Source organism: Falco peregrinus, chromosome 6, assembly GCF_023634155.1.
Source record: "Falco peregrinus isolate bFalPer1 chromosome 6, bFalPer1.pri, whole genome shotgun sequence".
In the NCBI taxonomy this organism is placed as follows: domain Eukaryota; kingdom Metazoa; phylum Chordata; class Aves; order Falconiformes; family Falconidae; genus Falco; species Falco peregrinus.
In genome coordinates this window covers 16,632,618-16,651,258 of record NC_073726.1, presented here as the reverse complement: position 1 = coordinate 16,651,258, position 18,641 = coordinate 16,632,618, and the positions used below count along the sequence as shown (strand labels likewise).

The window sequence follows — 18,641 nt, the reverse complement described above, 5'->3', positions numbered from 1 at the left end:
GGCCCCTCACCCGGGCGGGGGGGCAGTGCGCGTGCGCCCTGCGCTCTCCGGCCCCGCCCACGAACGTGTCAGGGCGCCCGCGGGGCCGCCGAGGGAGGCGGCGGGTGAGGGAGGCGGCGGTGCTGTCAGCCGGGCGGGCCGGCCCTGCCGCGGGGCTCTGCCGGGCCCTGCCGCAGCAGCTGTCCCTCCGGCGGGCGGGAGCCCCGCGGGGGTCGGCCGGCCGGGGGAAAGGCGGGCCTGTCCCGCCGGGTCCGTCACCCCAGCCCCGCTGGGCGCCGCGCGGGAAAGCGCCGCCCCGGGGGCAGAGCCCGGAGCGGGCGGAGAGGGGCGCGGCGGGGCGCTGGCGGCCGGCGGGGGAGGGGGCTTGGGCCAGCCGCCGGGGCCGCGGGCGGCAGCGGCCTCCGCGGGGCCTCCCAGCGCCCCGTGGAACGGCGCGGCCCTGTGGCGGGGGTGGGTGCGGGGCTGCGTGCGCCAGCGGGGGGGTGGCCGGGGGGTGCTGCAGTGTCCCGTGCCTCTCGCCTCCCGTGTCTTCATCTTTTTCTCTGGTAAGAGCAGCGCTTGGGCAGCAGTCTGGTGCGGTATTACTTGTTTTCCTTGCTGCGAACCGCATGGTGCGTTTTACTACTCTTTTTTTTTTTTAATTCATTTCTTTGTCAGCAACAGCCTTGGTCTCCCAGTTTGTTCTACTGGCTGCTCGCTGCTGCTTCTCCAACTTTGGCTCAGCAACTGCACCGTTTTCTCACTCTTTCCTGTCGTATGCCTAATAGTTTGGGGTTTTTTTACTTAATGAAAACTTGTAGCAGATAAAGTACAAGTGTATGATTTTCATTTATCACTTTTGAGAGTGATACTAAAAAACTGAGAACTGAACTAGCCAAACAGTTGTCATTGTTGCCTTTTTTTGTTTCACGGTACGTGATCCTCTCAATTTCAGGTCTGGTTTTCTCCGGATGCTGCCAAATGTGTGTAGATCAGCAAGTGCCTTTTCTGTTAAACTGCGTGGGTTTTCTCAATGATGATTTTACTCTACAAATCGTCGCAAGACTTGAGCGGATTCTTTGCTAGTATAAGTCAGTCATCAGTTGATATCTCTGGAGCATCCTAAACTGTGCAAAGAGGTAAAGCAGAATATTGTTATCTTCCTTTGTATTTTGCAAAACCACTTTTCCAGTATTCCTCATTAAGATTTCTGTATTACATATGTAGAAACTACATATGTACTGAACTGTTTTTAATGAAATTCATACTGTCAGGGAAGGTTGAAATTGACAGGCATACTTCTCTTTTGTAATTATTAACATATGAAAAATTACCAGTTGGATGTGTAAGCAAGGTTTTATCAGCTAAGACTTAGGCCACCAAATTGTCTCACTTAAATATGACATTCAAGAAATATACTGCTTTAAGTTTCAGTTTAAATTGAACTGGCCGGCTTTTCATAAGCTCAGTAGATCAATAGGTTTTTTGTGCTTAGTGGTGACTAATTAAAAATTGTATGATCAGTATTGCAGAGAAAGAAAACATGGCAGCTGTTGCTGTTGGAAAGAAAGAAGTCACTAGAGACCTAGATCATTGTGATATCCCATACTATGTTTCTGAATTTGTGGAAAGAGAAGTTGGAAATGACTATGATTCTCTTAGGAAGCTAGACAGCCTTATTGATAAGCTATCTGAAAATAAAAAGCAGTTAGAAGAACAGGTAAGCATCTTTTTTTTTTTTTCTTTCTTTTTCTATATATGCTGTATGACTGATTAAGTATGTTTAACCAAATTAAAGCAATGTGTTAATATCTCAGATGGCAGACTTCATACTTCTCTGTGAATGTAGGTACTTACAGTTTCATCGGAAGTTCCTAAAAGAATACAGAATGCTTTAAAGAATGCAGAAGATTCTAAAAAGTCTCTGGGTCGGCTTCTAGAGGAAGAAGCTCTTCTGTCTGTTTCAGTCAGTAGCCACTTACTGAAAGCACAGCCATGCATGGAGGATCTCCATGTACTAATTAGTCAAGTGGAAGAGATTGAACGACACCTGGCCTATCTTAAATGGATTTCACGAATAGAAGAGTTAAGGTAAAGTTCCGGAGTACTGCATCTGTGTTCTGAGACTGGTAACCTAGATTGTCCCATTGTGACAATAGTTTCATCTTAATTTCTCAATATACAAATGATTTTTTTTCTGTTACCTTTAATAAGTTTTTGGTCTTGACTTGTATTTTATAGTGATAGCATTCAGCAATATCTGATGACCAACAATGTTCCAGAGGCAGCCAGTACTCTAGCGTTCATGGCAGAACTAGATATTAAACTTCAGGAATCATCTTGTTCTCATCTTCTTGCTTTTGTGAGATCCACTGTTAAATTCTGGCATAAAATTCTTAAAGACAAATTGTCGAGGTAAGAGATGTACTGTCACTCTCTCATCTTTGGGTTGTACTGTAGATTCGAGTTAAATTGCTTATTTTGTGTTGCAGTGACTTTGAAGAGGTACTAACCCAGCTCCGCTGGCCATTTGTGGGGCCACCACAGTCTCAGGCATTCGGCCTTGCTGCACCAGCCAGTGCTCCTGATGTATACAACAATTTGGAGATGTTGTTTTGTCAGCTTCTGAAATTGCAAACCTCGTATCCTTTTAAATAATTGTCATGTACTTCAGTAAGAATAACAAATGTCAGAGATGCACGTTCTCAAGGAGAATTATTTAAAATTTTGTTCTCCCTAAAGACAGAAGATAATTTGAAGTTATGTTACTTTGTGTTAACATTAGAATGAATTTTTTTGTTTGTTTAAAAAATGCCAGGTGCTAAAGTTGCCGTTTCTGGCAGTAGCAAAGTTTCCTACCTCCAAGACATGAGATCTAGTCATCTCACAGTAGCTGACAGTTCAGGTTTCATGAGGATCAGGCCTTACATACACTTTGGTAAGATTACTCGTGTTAGTAAAAAAAATAGTGATGTATATTTTATTTTACACAGTTAATGCTCTTCCTTTCATAGCCTTTTTTGAAATCAGCCATAATCACCTTGATGCATCCCATCCCAGAAGGAAAAGAGGGAAAGCTAAAGATAATGTTTCAGAAGGAGACTTTGTAAAAAGGGGTGACTAGAGAAGGCTTTTCATTGTGCAATAGTCGTCTGCCTTTGAGGTTAATCAGAAGGCACTGCTGCTCGTTCTGTTCCTCTGGGGTTATTTTTGTGAGTTAAACAAAGCAGAGCTAAAGCTCAACCAAACAATTTTTCCTGGAGTGATTGTGGCTGCTTTTTTTAAAGGCATGGAGTGGGAAGATACAAGACCATTCTACACAGCTCTGAGCTGGTAACAATTTTGGCCTGACAGACAGGGTCACTTAAATCAGGTACATGAAAATGGGAGATCATGTTTTGTATTTATTAATCTCATGAGTCTTTTATCCTTCTTTTAACAAATATGAGTGTGTCTCTTGGACAGCCCGTGTGTGGTACTGACAATGGTGGTTTTCTGTGTTGTTTTTTTTTAATGATACGAGTTTCCTAAATCAGACTGACTTAAGTGACTTGTATTGCGATTGAATAAATAATCCTTAGCAGCTTGAGTTGTATTAAATTTTATATGAATGGAAATATTTTGAGTATTCTTCATATTTGAGGAATTGTATTGATTGCATAATGCTGCCTTCAGCCAATGAGGTAAAACTAAGAAATGTTCATTTTTATAAACCCATGCTATTGAAATGATGATGTTGGGAGAATTCCACACTTAAATTCATCCTTAACTGTCAAACTTAGAGATGAACTGTTAACCACACCTAAACAATTTCCAGAAAAGTACTCTTTACCCCCATCGCCACCCATTATCCTTCCAATACAGATCATGCTGAATCCTCTTCAGAAAAGATTCAAGTATCATTTCACTGGAAATAAACAAACCAATGTTTTAAACAAGGTATGGGAGAAAGCAGTTTTGCGGGGGGGTTAATTGCTTTTTAAAGCAAGAGATAGATTACTGTATTTAAATTGGATAGCTTTAACACTTTCCTTTCTGAAATTAAGGTTCTTCAAAACTGTGCAGTTCTTGTACCTACCTAAGTGTGGACAGACATCAAAATAGCACTTGGAGACTTTCCAGAGGCGCAAGCATTTTCTCTGGGCCAGGCAATATTTCTCCCTTGCCCAGATCCTTTAGAAAGTGTTACTACAATCTTAGACTGATTCCCATAATTTCAGAAGTTTTGATATATTTCCTCTGTCTGCATGAAAATGCACTGTTCCTTATCGCTTGAACTCAAAGGCTGTACAAAGCTGTGACTTTGATTTTTGGCATTGTCTTTTGCTGCCTTCATGTAACTGAAAATGATGGATTCTGCTGTTACTAGATAAAATGTGATTAGCCTAAAGGCACTGTTACATAGTTTTCTGGGTTAAATTTTTTAATTGACGTACAAGAGATCTCCAGTTTACCAGTTAGAAACTGAGTCATTTTTTGTCTGTGTTATCTTCAAAGACTGAGGATTTTTATTTGAGAGTAATGATTGGAGTAGGTTTCAATGCATTAATGCTGCTGCAGTACATCTGGAGCAGAGTTCAAGAGCTGATTGTAACAGTTTAGTTGCACAAGTCTGTGTGCTTGTATTGACAATCTCAGGTAAATGTGAATATGTTTGCAATCGTGACATTTGCTACTATGGTGCTTTTAAAAATAATGTTATGTGTATTAGTGGGGGAGAGGTTTTATAGATATGAACAAAATAATTTCAGAAGCAAACAGGAAAATTACGTTTAAGAGTTGAAATCTGTGAACAAGAATAGGTGAACAACTGTTTTTCTAAAAAAACTTGTGAAGATAAGTTTACAGGTAATCTAGTGTCAGATCAGAAAGGTATTCCAACAGCACTTTGCTCAATTTTGGGTTGTTTTTTTCGTTATGGTTTGGTCGTTGTTTTTTTTAATAATACCTTGGGTAATGGTGTAAAGAAAATAGCCATGTGAAATATTTGAAAGACATCAACCTGGAAGGGATTACAAGTATTTCAGAGGACAGGTTCAGAGTTCACAGTGATCTTGGCGAGTTGCAGAGGGAGGGTCAAAAAACCCCAACCCCAAACGTGATGAAATTCAGTAGACAAGTGAAAATTAATACAGATGTGAGAAACATGCACAAGATCTGGAGAATGTGAGTGCAGTTCAACAGAAGGTTCTTCAGCTATTGGGAGTGAGGAGGATAGGAACTGCTTCCACTTGCACTAACGTTGAAAGAAGCGTTCATCAAAAACCACAGACCTTATCTTTAGGTATGGAAACTGCAAAAACTTAAAGGCATTAAAATGTGAAATGAGAAGGTGATACATTCCCCACCTCCTGGGGGAAGGTGGGGCTGAGGTTGGGTACAATGACAGAATGGAGCTACTGGGAAGAATTTTTTCAGGAGTACATCCTTTTTGCTGTACCAAGAAATAAAGACCACAGAGAAGAACAGGAGGAAGTACATGAAGCAGCGAAGGGGACCTCATGTCTGAGAAAGCAGTAGAGAAGGGGAGATAAAAAATGGAGCTTTTGCCTGAGAAGAAACAGATTAATTGGTGCATTTAAGGCAACTGAAATCCAGAAATACTTCTCTGATACTGCTTTTATGAAAATCAAAGCTAAGTAAAATACAGTGAAAGACTTGTGTAATCTGAGATAGAGAGAAGTCAAGGGAAGAGACTGGTGATTTTAGATGTTTGTCTTAAGATGCTAGTAGCACTTGAACAAATGTTGTTGGATGCATTTAATACTTTATTTTCTTTTTTATATAAGCCTGAGTGGTATTTAACGCAAGTACTGATGTGGATTGGAAATCATGCAAAGTTCCTTGATGACAAAATCCAGCCAATACTGGACAAGGCAGGATCTTCAGTGAATGCTGGGGTAAGCACTTTCATGGTTTTACATATATGAATACAATCAACTTCTGGTAAGATACTTGTGTAAGCCCACTTCCACTGATTTCACAAAGTAATTTGGTAATACTTAACTCAGTCTTGTAGCGGTTTGTTATGTACATGTTTGCATATGTTAATACTTCCCGTTTCTGACATTTTATTCACTTTTTTTCTTTCAAAAGCTTGAATTCTCTCGTGCTCTAGTAATGCTGATTTTGGAGAAGCTGGCTGCTGATATTCCATGCCTGTTGTATGATGATACGCTCTTTTGTCACCTTGTGGATGAGGTACTTCTATTTGAGAGAGAGTTATACAGTGTTCATGGTTATCTCAGCAGCCTTCCCAGCTGCATGCATATTCTGTCAGAAGAATCCTGCTTCCAAAGGTGGCTAACAGTGGAAAAAAAATGTAAGACTTCCATTTGATTTTGTTGTCTTTTATATTGCACAATCAGAAAGTATGTGTATACTTATATGAATAGCATTCTCAAATAGGATGAGTCACTTGGACAGGGCTACTACTAAGATGTGCGTATTTTTATACTCTGATTATTTTGGTGGAAGATTGGTTAGACTCTTAATAGTGCTTCTGTACTTTGTAGGACTCTTGTCCCTAAGCTGCATGTGATTCAGTAGACTTATTTTTAGACAAATGTTATATTTATGTGTGTGCAGACAAGGGTGGACTTTAAATTGAAATAGAGGAAAGGTATTAATTTTTGAGAAATGAAGAGGAAATATATTGGAAAGGAGCAAGCCAACTGTTAAAAAAACAACAAAATCCCCAAACAATTCTGTCGTAGCTGTTAACAGCATTGCAAATACAGATATATTGAAGCTGGTTTCGTATGAAGCCAGTCATCAGTAGTTTTGTAACCTGAAAATGTAAATTTAACTTACTAGAGTTAAGGCTTTTATCTTTCTGTATTTTAGAAGGGATTTTGTTAGATTTTTTTTTTTTAATTAAAAACTTAAACAGTTTACAAGTTTTGTACATCTCAGTTGCTCTTCAGAAAATGGACTCGATGCTTTCATCAGAGGCTGCGTGGATATCACAATACAAAGATATCACTGATGTAGATGAAATGAAAGTCCCAGACTGCGCTGAAACTTTTATGACTCTGTTGTTAGTTATAACAGGTAAATGTTAACGTATGGGCATTGCTCTTGTTTGTAATGAATAGTAAAAACCCTTCAGCTAACAGATTTCTTTCCTAAATATCCATTGTCAGCAGTAGTCACCAAACAATGTTGCGAAGTTGGGATGTTTGCAATTTAATAAAAGCTTTCCTGTTCTTTTTGTATTTTGGACACCAAGTCAAGACACTATTCAGTCTTGAGCTAGTGGCATGTTTACAAAATAATAATTAAAAAAATACATTTGATATTTAGCATATTAAAACCCATTCATAACTGAGGGAACATAATTTGTTACAATGCAGTTATAAAAAAATCCTACTATTCCTTTCAAATCTGCGACAATTTAGAAGCTATAAAGTCAAGTCTGCTTTCTTGGAACAGAACATAAGAGCAAGTAAGTTTTCAGGAGACACTTAATTGTGTATTCCACGATGTTGCCTTACTCTGAGTACGCTCCAGGGGCTGCACTGGATGGTGTGGTGTAATGACGTTGCTTCAGGTATTACAATACAAAATGCTAGTGGAAGCAGGAGGGGGGAGGATGAAGTTTCTTTACGTGTTTAGCTTTTGCATTGAGTAGCTTCCCTGAAACCATTAAAATATGCCACCTGTTTTAAATACTGTACGATGTTCTCATAGGTGTAAGGTTGTGTAGTAAGATGACGGTAATGTTTCTTTTTGAATAGCTTTTCTTTGGTGTTGGAAAACCTAACAACACTATTAACGTCTTTCCAGACCGGTATAAGAATCTTCCAACAGATTCCAGAAAACTACAGTTCCTGGGCTTACAGAAGGAGTTAGTTGATGATTTCAGGATACGATTAACTCAAGTAATGAAGGAAGAGACTAGAGCTTCCTTAGGATTCCGATACTGTGCAATCCTTAACGCTGTTAACTATATAGCAACGGTGTTGGCAGACTGGGCTGACAATGTAGTAAGTAATTATTTTACTTAAAATAATTAAGAAATGGACTTTGAATGTTTGTTTGATATCAGATGTTTTATTTTCAGCACTGTTTAAGTGTATTCAGAAGAACTAATTACTAAGAAATATAGATTGAGATGTAAATTCAGATTTAATAAAAGATGTGTAAATAAGGACAGATTATTGTTTGAGATGTAAGCTGCATTAATTAGAAACTTTATAGGGAACTGCAGAGACAGCCTGGGGAGTGGAATAATCTGAACAGACAAAAAAGTAGTCTCCTTTACATGCTTTGTATTGTAAAAAGTGAGTTGATTTTGGAGCTCTGTGAGCCAGTGTTAATGGCATCAGTGTTAAAGTGCGTGCAGTGGCCTATGCACAATGCTTGAACTAGTCCCATAGCAGGTTAGTTTAAATGGATTTGGCATGGGTATCTGCATTGCAACCTGGTTTAGGTGTTGCTCAGAAAAGCCACTCACTGATAACAGGATATTGGGAATTAGTTATTTTTTTTTCCTATATAGTAACCTTGTGGCAGCATGGCTGTTCTGCAGCATTTCAGCTTTTCTATGGTTATTGGTACACAATGTCATAAAAACTGCTACATGTAAAGTGTGTAGAAATAGGTATTGCGTGCAAGATGGGCAGCCTCCAAATCTTTTTTGTCTTCACAGGGAAGTGTGGCTCTAGCAGAGAATAGTCTTGATTTGATAAGAAGCTGCTATCATGTTGTATAGCTGTGGCTACCTAAGTGTCTTGATCTGCTTAAAAGCAAAACCAAGAAGTTGTTACCACTATGTCACATTGAACTATTTTCTTGCTGTTACCAGCCCAGCAAATTTATGCTTTAATGAATGATTATTTCTAAAACAACTAAAGATTCTAGTTTACTTTTGCAAACATCAAAAAGGTCAAAATCAGTTTGGTTTGGTTTTTTAAAGCATTCTGCTGTCAATCTTAAAATACCTTTTTAGTATTTCTTTAGATGTATTCCCATTACCTATCTGTTGTTGTATCTGGAACCCATGTCAGTTCCATCACCAGTAGTAAACCACTCTCTTTTGTTTTTCACTAAATCAGGACCATGGGGAAAGACAAGCAAGCGTTTTTTAAATCTTTAAAATGTTAAGTTTATAAATGTGTCAGGAGAGTGTTTTCTAGAACCGTGCCTGTTACAGCACCAAAGAAAACGTCAAATGGCAATGATTTTTTGTAGTACTCACATCTGATTGTTTCTCTAGTTCTTCTTGCAGCTACAGCAGGCCGAGCTGGAGGTTTGTGCAGAAAGTAGTGCTGTGAGTCAACTGCAGCTCGGGCAGCTGGCTTCCATGGAGAGTTCTGTCTTTGATGAAATGATTAACCTCCTGGAACGTCTGAAACATGACATGCTGACTCGTCAAGTAGATCATGTCTTCAAAGAGGTCAAAGATGCTGCAAAGCTGTACAAAAAAGAGAGGTGGTTTTGTCTGTTTACTCTCTTCCCATGTTACAATATTATTTCCTTTTAAAAATACTGAGGTAAATAAAGGCAGGAATAGCCAATAGGCAAAATTATTTTCCTGAATAGGAATGATGCAGAGTAGTAAGTTTTGGAAAATTTTCTTAACACTTATTATATATAAGGCTATATATACATATATATATAAAAAAAAGGTTATATATATGTTATATATAAGGCTGTGTATAGTTTTTTGTATATATTTATATAAGACTATTTCAATCCTATATTTTCTAAAGTAATTCCACAATTAGTGAGTGCGTTATCTTAAAAATCCTAGGAAGAATTCTGGATCACTCTATTTTGGAGAAGAATTACTTTCTTCGTGTAGTATTAATAAAGTTAATGCAGAATGCCCCGTAATGACTGTTCTGTCTTCACAGACTCAGGGCTTCTTGAATGCTTGCTCCTGAGTAGAATTTCTGACGTACTTCATAAAAGGAATACAACTACTCAGTGATTTTGTAAATTAGATGGGTTTCTTTGAATGGCATGTTCAGAGGTTTTTAACTAAAGCATGAGATTTAATATTAAAGGAAATTTAAACATAGCATTAGACTGCAATTACTTTTAGATTTGAAATGGGGAAGAACTCTCTCTGAACCATTGTAAATGGGTAGGGTTTTTCTTTTTAAAGGGTAACTTTGACTTCAGTTGTCATATGAATAATTTCATTATGATGACTTCAGTGTGAAAATTTCTTTCAGGTGGTTATCTTTACCATCTCAAGCAGAGCAAGCAGTAATGTCTTTATCAAGCACAGCTTGCCCGATGTTGTTGACCCTACGAGACCGCTTGCTACAACTAGAACAGCAGCTCTGTCACTCGCTGTTCAAAATTTTCTGGCAAATGCTTGCAGAGAAGGTGGATATATACATATATCAGGAAGTAGGTATCAGCAAAATGTGACCTTTGCAATACAGTGTGGGTGTCAGTGACTGGCTTCAACAGTAGATGCATCTCGTTGTGTTTGTAGATAATTATGGCAAATCATTTCAACGAAGGAGGAGCAGCACAACTCCAGTTTGACATGGCTAGAAATCTGTTCCCTTTATTTTCACACTACTGCAAGAGGCCAGAAAACTACTTCAAGCAGTAAGTAGGCAAACCTCATCTATGGGTATCTCAAAAGTGAACGTCTGGATGAATACAGGTGTCTTACAAATCACCAATTTTTTTTCACAGTGAGTTTTGATACATTTAAAACGAGTGGATCATTTATGCTTCCAGTGTTTACAACTAGGAAAGCTTTGACTCAGCAGCACGTATTCAGACAGCACCAGACTGTGCCATGTGTTCCGGAGTATTTTGTGCAGGCAGGATATCCAGATAAATTAACTTACGGAAGGAATAGAAGTAGCACAGACTTCTAAAACTGGGGCCAATAAAACTCTCAAAGATACAGTTAGAACACAGTAAACTTCATTGTTAGAAGAAAGACTACTTTACACTGTCTTCCCATTCAGAATTGCCTTGCATAGCAGTCTAGTTGCTGTCATTGATGAGAAGCAGCTACCTTCTTTGTGGTTAGTCTTTTTTTAAATAGCCCACAGTCTTCCAAAGAATCTACTGTTAAACTCCTGGACTAATTGGGGCAGAAATCTTAATATTTTTAAACCAACATGGAGCATGGCATTCAGTCTTGAACAGTTGAAGACAAAGATTATATATTGGCATTTTTTAATTGGAATATTGATGTAGTTATCTTCAGGTTTAAGGCTTTTTTTTGAGCACATGACCTTCATAAAGGTAACGGATACACACGTATTACTCCCAGCATAAGAGGAAGAACGGATGCACAAAGGAGCCATAAATAATGCATAATGGGCACATGGCTGTCTGTCATACTTAGACTAGAAACAGTGTGACAAAAAGACAGGGTATCTGTTTCCTCCCTAATGAAATTAATTAGGGAAAATGTTCAGATTCTAACAACTGTCTGTTAAACTGTGCTCTTAAAATATACTGAATAAGAATTATCTAATTCTTAGGGGAAAAGTGTAGTTAGGGAAAGCCAGACAGATTAAGTGGTAAATCCTATTCTGTATTTTTAATAGTGGTGAAAACTTAAGAAGCAAAAGCCATGCCAGGCACTGGGAGGCAAAATACTGATGCTTATGAAATACACATACATAAGGGAAAAGGCTTAGACAGTAAGAACAAGTATACTGTTTGCCTTGATCTGAGCAGTACCTTTGAGTCCAACACTTCTGATCCCTTTCAGAAGTCCATGGAGTGTTTTTTGTTGATCACTTGTGCACAAAATTAAGTGCATCTCATGCACACTTCTTGTGTTAATCTATTTAACTTTCTCTTTTAGCATAAAAGAAGCCTGCATTATCCTGAACCTGAATGTTGGCTCTGCCTTGCTTCTGAAGGATGTACTACAGTCAGCTTCAGAAAGTGACACGTTAAAGCCAAACCAACCATCCGCAACAGCAGCACTAAACGAACTTGGAGTTTATAAATTAGCTCAAAAAGATGTTGAGATTCTTCTCAATTTGAGAGCTAGTTGGCCAAATACAGGAAAATAAAGACTTCTTCAGGAATGGTTAATACAGTAACTTGGTCTAGATTACTTATTTCAAACAAAAGCAAAGCAAATAAGTATTAATACTTGTGTAGGTTTTTTCAATACTCTATGCTGAATGATTGGTTTAATCTAGTCTTATACCTTACTGTATACGGTTTTAGAAAAATTTCAAAACACTCCTGACTTGTGTGCAGCCCCCTTGCTGCTGCATTTGGAAGCTAAAACTGTCTTCACCTCTAATGAATACATCTGCCTTGTCAATGTTGTGTGCTGGGTAATGTTCTAAGAAATAGAGAGTATGTAAACACACCCGTATACAATATGGGCAACTCTTTTGTATGAACAGGTCCACCTTCATTGAAGCACAGATTTTTTACATCTTTAAGCCCCAAGTAATGGGTATTCTTTATTGAAATGTGTATAAACAAGACACAGAAGGAAAGAATGAAGGAATATGTCACTTTGAATAAAGAAAACACACTATTTTTTTTCTTCTGTGTACTAGAGTCTCTCCTAATTTTTGTTTAAAGTTTCTCCTTAAAAACTGCATAATGACTGTAAGTAAGAAAACAGCATTTTACTTGGAAGTGCTACCCTTCTTTAACTGTGGACATTTGTTGTAACTTGCTGAAGTTGGTCTTCCCTTTAAAAAAGAATGAAACACACCCCTACAGCACTATGGCACAAGCCCAACAAACTAAAAACAGCTTCAGAAATAGTTCAACTCTTAAATTTATTCAATAGTAACAAGCTAACAAGTAACAACCCCTTACTGTAGGATACAAACTAAAGGAGGAAATTCGAAAACACTACTTTAGTTCTGTAAAAAGAGATCTGTATTCCACACAGCCCCCCCCACACCCCCCAATCTAATAATATTCAGAAAAACAATTCTTAAAAGATACACCTCCAGTGCCTGGCGAACATGACCAAGTTCTTTCATTTGTCCTTTTCAGCTGATTGCTCAAATGACGGGATGTGGGGAAATGAGAAAAAGAGAGGGCTGCTTAAAATCAGTTATCCACAGCTGACAAACAAGAATTGAGCAAGATGCCCATTTTTCACCTATATATAGCAGGCCACTGCTCAAACTAATACACAGTCCAGCTTTCCCGCATTTTTTTCTTCCTAAGACAAAAAAAAATACATTTCTAGTTAGATAATGAGGGTAATTAGTTCTTTACCTTTCAGTGTTAGCAACAGTTACCAAAAAACTGGTTGTAGCACCTATATACCTTGGCCATGAGAAGTTGTAAGTGAGCTAGATTAATCTACAGCTGTGGTACTACCTCTGGCAAAAAGACAGCACTGCTCCAGTATGCCGTGTTTCTAGATGAGTACTGGAACCCCTGGGCTACCTGATGACTCTGTCTGACCGGAGGGGTCGGTAACCTGGGCGCTCTGCTTTGAGCGGACCCTGAAAGTGAGGTGGTGGAGGAAAATGCCGAGTTTGGCTCAGGCTACAGCAAGCCAAGCAAGGTCAGGCAGTAACGGACCTTGTTAAATCTTGCAGTGCAAAGTAAAGGAGTTAAGCTTAAGTCAGCAAGTCCTTGAATTATGTAGTTTTATAAATAATAAAAAAATAAATCTCAGTAAAATATCTCCTGTGCATATCCCCCCACCCAAAACTTCCCTCTCAATTAGACTTACACTTCCTCCTTGAATACGTCCAGTGTGATAGTCACGTCATCGCCGAACTGCAGACCATCGGTGCTAAGTCCCAAAGTTTTAAGAGCTGAAGTTAAGGGAAGAGGATTTCCTATGCAAGTCTTTGAAACATTGATCTAACATCAAAGTGGCTTAGACAGACTAAAAGGTAAACACATGCAACTGAAAAACATGTAACTTTTTCAATTCTCCAAGCTGCGCAGCAGCAGATGTATGGATACTTTTATGAAGTATACATATGCATGGCTTTGAAACTATTTTAATAACTGTGCAAACCAATTACAAACCCTTTTCGTATGACCTGCTGCCCGGGGGAGACCCACCTTCTCTGTACTGTGCCGGCCTTATGCAGCCTTGGCCCACGACATCCAGCAGGCTGAACATGGCGGCCAGGTTGGCCTCGTCCATGAGGTAAGGGTACTCCCCCTCGGCCCGCTCCGCCGCCTTCACCCTCTCCAGCGCCTGGATCAGGAACTCGCGCGGCCGTTCTGCAACGAAGGCACAGTCACCCACGGACACGGGGCCTCAGCTGGCGCCCGAGGGGCGCGGGATCGCCTCCCCCACGCCTGGCCACCCCGCGCCCCGCGCCGAGCGGCCGGGCTCTAAACCTGCCCAGGCCGCGACGGGGCGTCCCGCCCTGCCCTGCCCGGCCCCGCCCGGCCCGCGGCGCCGCACCGGGGCGGTGGTAGAGCAGCAGCGCGCCGAGGCGCTGCAGCAGCTCCGGGATCCGGTGGCGCCGCAGGTACTCGCGGCCCTGCTGCTCGCCCGCCGCCATCCCGCGCTGCTGGGAGACCGCGCGCCCCGCCCCGCCCCGCCGCGCCGCGCGCCGGCCGTCAGGCGTCGCCGCCCCGCCGGGAGCCGCCTGAGGTGAGCGCGGCGGGACGGGCTCGGGGAGCCGGAGGGGCGGGAGTGGGCGCTGCCCGTGCGAGGAGGAGCAGGCGGAGGAGGGGGAAGCCCTCGAGGAAGAAAATGCAGCGGGCAAAGGGACGTGGGGGCTGGGCGGGAGGGACAGCGGCCGCTGGCCGGGGCTCCGGGGCGCTCCCTCGGGCAGCTCGGGGCGTGAGGCGCGGCACCTGGGTTACCTCGGTGGGTGGAAAGTAGGAAGCAAAAATTAACTTGCCCGGATGTTAGCACTAGAACAGGAAAATCATCACTGCCAGCCGAGTTTTGCACCGCAGTTGCATTAATTCGTGGGGAAAGCAAGTTACACGCGATGGTTCTTAACGTTCACGCAAGGCTTCTGGGTGCCAGCCACATCGCTCCCCATGTGCAGTAAAGCGGCCGGCACCCTTCGCTGCCTTTGCCGTACATCGCCTGCCACCCGGACTCCCTTACCAAAGATGGTCTTGGTTATTCCTACTAAATGCGAGAGGATAGCAAAATGTCCAGATGCCACCTAGTGGGACGTGATCGTGTGTGCTCAGTACTTCCAGGGTATGCAAAAATCGGTGATGAGCAGCTACGAGTAAGAAAGGTTACGTTTTTAAATCGTTATTGAGGCTTGCAGCATTGCCTGTGCCAACGGAGAAGAGACACCAAAGAACCTTTTTATGGTACTACCCAATGTGAGTAGGAGAAAGATAATGAAGTGTCCCACTAAAGAAAAAAAGAAAATACAAGCAAATCTACAGACATAACCATCTGCCATCAAATAAAAATAGATAATGATAATTGAGCATATAGTAAAGAAAAATAGTATTCCTGTGAAAGTCGATCACTATATATACTTAACTATTTGCCAAAACTAAAATATCGCAAGACATTAATAGAATTCACCTTCTTTTTCCTTAGAGAAAGAGTGGGAGAAAAGCAGCATCCAAAACTGCAGAGATTGTACAGCCATGCTCTGTTCTGTATTCTTTACTATTTTAAAATGGTTATGCTACCTGCTTCAACTCTTAACTGGGGCTAGAGGAGCTGTAGGTTCATAACAGCTACCCCCCTCAACAGCTACCAGCAGCAACAGAAACTTTCTTTTCCTAGGGAATAAAATTCATGGTTACTGAATCCATTCCTGCATTTGACTTTTCTACACCTTTCAGTGGAGTTTGCAGAGCACTAGCAAAGTTTTTTGCTAAAAAGTGATGGGAGAAAGTGTAGACTGAAGTGCGGAGAAATACAAAAAAGGAGACTGAGCTGGTCAGTCAGGAGAGACTCAGGAGAGAGGAGAAAGAGAGACATGGCAAATGTTTTTGTGAAAATGAGAATCTAAGGATAGGGAGATTGACAGGGAAGGAAGGAGCAAATGAAAGACTGGAGAGAAAGGCAGGTAAATCAGTGTTTGGGAGAAGGAAAACAGCATTTGGCAAATGAGGTGTCTCCTTTAGGAGTCAACAAAGATAATCAGTATGAAATACATATGTCGAAGGCTGAAATTTTAAGAATAAACACAGGAACTACAGATTGAAGTGTATTTCTCTAAGGAATGGTTCAAAAGAATCACTAAGCCAGCAAACCCTAATTTCATTTACAACTCAAAATATTTTTTTTAATTCTATTTCACTGTTAAGCAGGCACAGTTTATTTTCTTGAATAAATTTCCTTTTCTGCAATCACCCATCTTGTTGCTGATGACAGCACTCGGACCCCTCTCCCCTCCTTAATCTTCTTGTCTTAAAACTGAACAAACCTTTTTTTTTTAGCATATGCTTACACATCATATGCTTTAGCTACTGATCATCTTGGCAACGCTCCACTGGCCTCACTTGAATATATGTGCTGCTGCTTGTGTAGTGTGTAGTGGGCCCCAGACTGGACACGGTTCTGCAAATGTGGTCTCACAAGTGCCAAAACAGAGGGTGACAGTCAGTTCCCTCTGACTGCTGCCTACATCCTCACTGCGGCAGCTCAGGCCGCTGTTAGCTTTCAGCACCGCCAGGCCCCTTACTGGCTCGTGCTCAGCTTGCCCACGGGCCCTTTTTCCTGCTAAGTGGGTTTCTTGCCAGTCAGCACCCGGCTTGTTCGATGACATGGGGTTACGCCTCCCTCCTAGGTGTAGGGCTCTGCCGTTGTCACTGATGAACCTAATGAGGTTCCTGTCGGGCTGTTTCTAGCCTGTTGAGCTCCCTCTGAAGGGCAGCCCTGCCCTGTATCAGTCACCTCCCTACCCCACAATCTGTCGTTATCCATGAATCTGCAACCCATCCCAACTTTCAGGATGGTAATGAAATCCTTCAGCATTGTTTAGCTCAGCGGTCACCCCTGAGGTACGTCACTAGTAACAACCAACCAACCAGACTTCAAGTGGCTAACCTCAGCCCTCGTGAGTCGTGCGGTAGAGCTGATCTTCCACCCACCTCACAGTCCGTGCCTTGAATCCTTGTAAGAATACACAAAAGCACACCGTGCCAAAAGCCTTGCTAAGGTCAAAGGAAACACCATTCACTGCTCTCTGCTCAGTACCGGCAGGCAGCCGTGTCACCACAGAAGGCAAGCAGGCTGCTCAGTGTAGTTTCTCCTTGGGAAATTCATGTTGCCTGGACATGGCTTCTAGGAAAGTTTGTTCCGTAATCTACCAGGGATTGAGGCTGGGCTGAGCAGCCTGTAGTTCCCTGGGTCTTTCTTGAAACTGGGCATCACATTTGCCTTTTCCCAGTCCTTAGAAGCCCTGTACCCTGTTCACCGTGATTTTTCAAGGATGATAGCAGCCTTATAATGATACCAGCCTGCACCCTTGAATCGAGCCCAGCTTTTCCCATAGCCTGGTATGGATCCAAGGTAAGTACTCCCGAACTCAGGCTTCCTCTTATGTGGGTAGTACCTCACTCCCCACTCCCTGGACTCTGCCCAAAGATCAGAGCGCAGACGTCTCTAGTTAAAACCTGAAGCAAAGGCAGCACCAAATATACCTTGGTCATTTCCATGTCCTTTGTCACTAGGTTACCTGCCCCACATAGTGGGGCCCACATTTTACTTAGTCTTCCTTCCATGTTAACGTACAAAAAGCGTCCTTCACATCCCTCCCTAATTCCAACTGCAGCTGAGCTTTGGCTTTCCCAGTTCTGTTTCATGCCTAGGCAGCATTTCTTTATTCCTCCAGGGCAGCCCACCCCTGCTTCCACAGTCTGTATATTCACCTTTTGGGTTTTATTTCAGTCAGGAGTTCCTCATTCAGCCATCCTGGGCTTCTCCCACGTTTGCTCAGCCTCCTGCGTATCAGAGTGGACTGTTCCTGTGCTTCAGCTAGCACCCCTGGGCCCTTCAGGGCAGTATTGTGTGGGATTCTGCCAACAAAATGCCTGCAGAAGTCAAAGCCTGCCCTCCTAAACTCCAGGGCTGCAATTCAACTATTTATCTTCTTCACTTCCCTCAGAATCTTAAGGTTTGCTGTCTTGTAGTCACCGCTGCCAAGGCTGCCACCAATGTCAGTGTTCCCAGCCAACCCTTCCTTATGTGTGACTAGCGTGTCTAGCATAGCCCGGCTCAGCTCTTGTTGAGCTCTTCTGTCAAGAAATTGTCCTTGATGTCCTACAGAAGTAGCCTGGATCAGGCGTGCATGCACCACATTGCCACCCCAGTCCCCTCCACAAGAACAAGAGCCTGCAGTTGTAAGGCTAAGCTGTGAATAATGGTGTTTGGTTGGTTTTTTTTAGTCAACTGCAAAATACAGACTGAACCTGCCATCAGAAATCATATACTGGGGAAAATTAAATATCGGGAATTAGAAAAATACTTCCAGTTACTGTTTCCAAGTCAAAAAGAAGTAAAAATAGGTCTCAAAAAGACTAGTTTAATATCAGGAGATTTTGCTTTTTTACAGAACTGGCCGCTACCCAGTTGGCTGAAAACCCAAGAAACTGATTTCCTAGAACTACAGTGGGACTCTTGCTAAAGGCAAAGGGAAAAAAGAAGTTATCCTGCTGAAGCCGTCATTCTTTGAGATGCATACTGTATTTGTCTGTTCAAGTGTGGCTCTGAGCCCATAGCTCTGAAGACCACAGATGCTTTTATTCTAGCAGTATCTGTAAAGCGAGTTCACACTACA

At 41.8% G+C, this 18,641-nt stretch overlaps 2 protein-coding genes across 5 annotated transcripts; one reads left to right on the top strand and one right to left on the bottom strand.

Annotated features, from left to right (window-relative positions):
• Positions 1-85: 85 nt before the first annotated feature.
• Positions 86-12,487, top strand: RINT1 (RAD50 interactor 1). 4 transcript variants are annotated; one of them, XM_055807549.1, is made up of 15 exons: positions 86-104; positions 935-1,118; positions 1,504-1,699; positions 1,829-2,070; positions 2,221-2,394; positions 2,472-2,621; positions 3,762-3,918; positions 5,769-5,879; positions 6,076-6,301; positions 6,895-7,032; positions 7,768-7,967; positions 9,200-9,414; positions 10,164-10,344; positions 10,433-10,551; positions 11,777-12,487. In XM_055807549.1, exons 3-15 carry the CDS (start codon positions 1,523-1,525, stop codon positions 11,988-11,990), a joined length of 2,304 nt encoding a protein of 767 aa, XP_055663524.1. In that variant the 5' UTR covers positions 86-104; positions 935-1,118; positions 1,504-1,522; the 3' UTR covers positions 11,991-12,487. The 4 variants fall into 4 exon arrangements, with proteins under 4 accessions (XP_055663524.1, XP_005243540.1, XP_027651215.1 ...); XM_005243483.4 differs by lacking the exon at positions 86-104 and adding an exon at positions 431-545; XM_027795414.2 differs by lacking the exon at positions 86-104 and adding an exon at positions 482-611.
• Positions 12,488-12,705: 218 nt separating this feature from the next.
• EFCAB10 (EF-hand calcium binding domain 10) lies at positions 12,706-14,460 on the bottom strand. Its single transcript, XM_055807559.1, has 4 exons — positions 14,333-14,460; positions 13,981-14,145; positions 13,640-13,724; positions 12,706-13,117 (listed from the first exon to the last, which is right to left on the bottom strand). The coding sequence occupies exons 1-4, from the start codon at positions 14,430-14,432 to the stop codon at positions 13,081-13,083; spliced, it is 387 nt and encodes a 128-aa protein (XP_055663534.1). The 5' UTR covers positions 14,433-14,460; the 3' UTR covers positions 12,706-13,080.
• Between the last annotated feature and the right edge of the window lie 4,181 nt (positions 14,461-18,641).

Excerpts from the sequence above, each read along its gene's own strand:
- RINT1 (XM_055807549.1), top strand. The coding sequence starts at position 1,523 with ATGGCAGCTGTTGCTGTTGGAAAGAAAGAAGTCACTAGAGACCTAGAT. Across the intron at positions 1,700-1,828 it reads AAAAGCAGTTAGAAGAACAG|GTACTTACAGTTTCATCGGA; the intron begins GTAAGCATCTTT and ends CTGTGAATGTAG. Across the intron at positions 5,880-6,075 it reads GATCTTCAGTGAATGCTGGG|CTTGAATTCTCTCGTGCTCT; the intron begins GTAAGCACTTTC and ends TTCTTTCAAAAG.
- EFCAB10 (XM_055807559.1), bottom strand. The coding sequence starts at position 14,432 with ATGGCGGCGGGCGAGCAGCAGGGCCGCGAGTACCTGCGGCGCCACCGG. Across the intron at positions 13,725-13,980 it reads GCCGGCACAGTACAGAGAAG|CTCTTAAAACTTTGGGACTT; the intron begins GTGGGTCTCCCC and ends CCTTAACTTCAG. Across the intron at positions 13,118-13,639 it reads GACGTATTCAAGGAGGAAGT|GAAGAAAAAAATGCGGGAAA; the intron begins GTAAGTCTAATT and ends TTTTTGTCTTAG.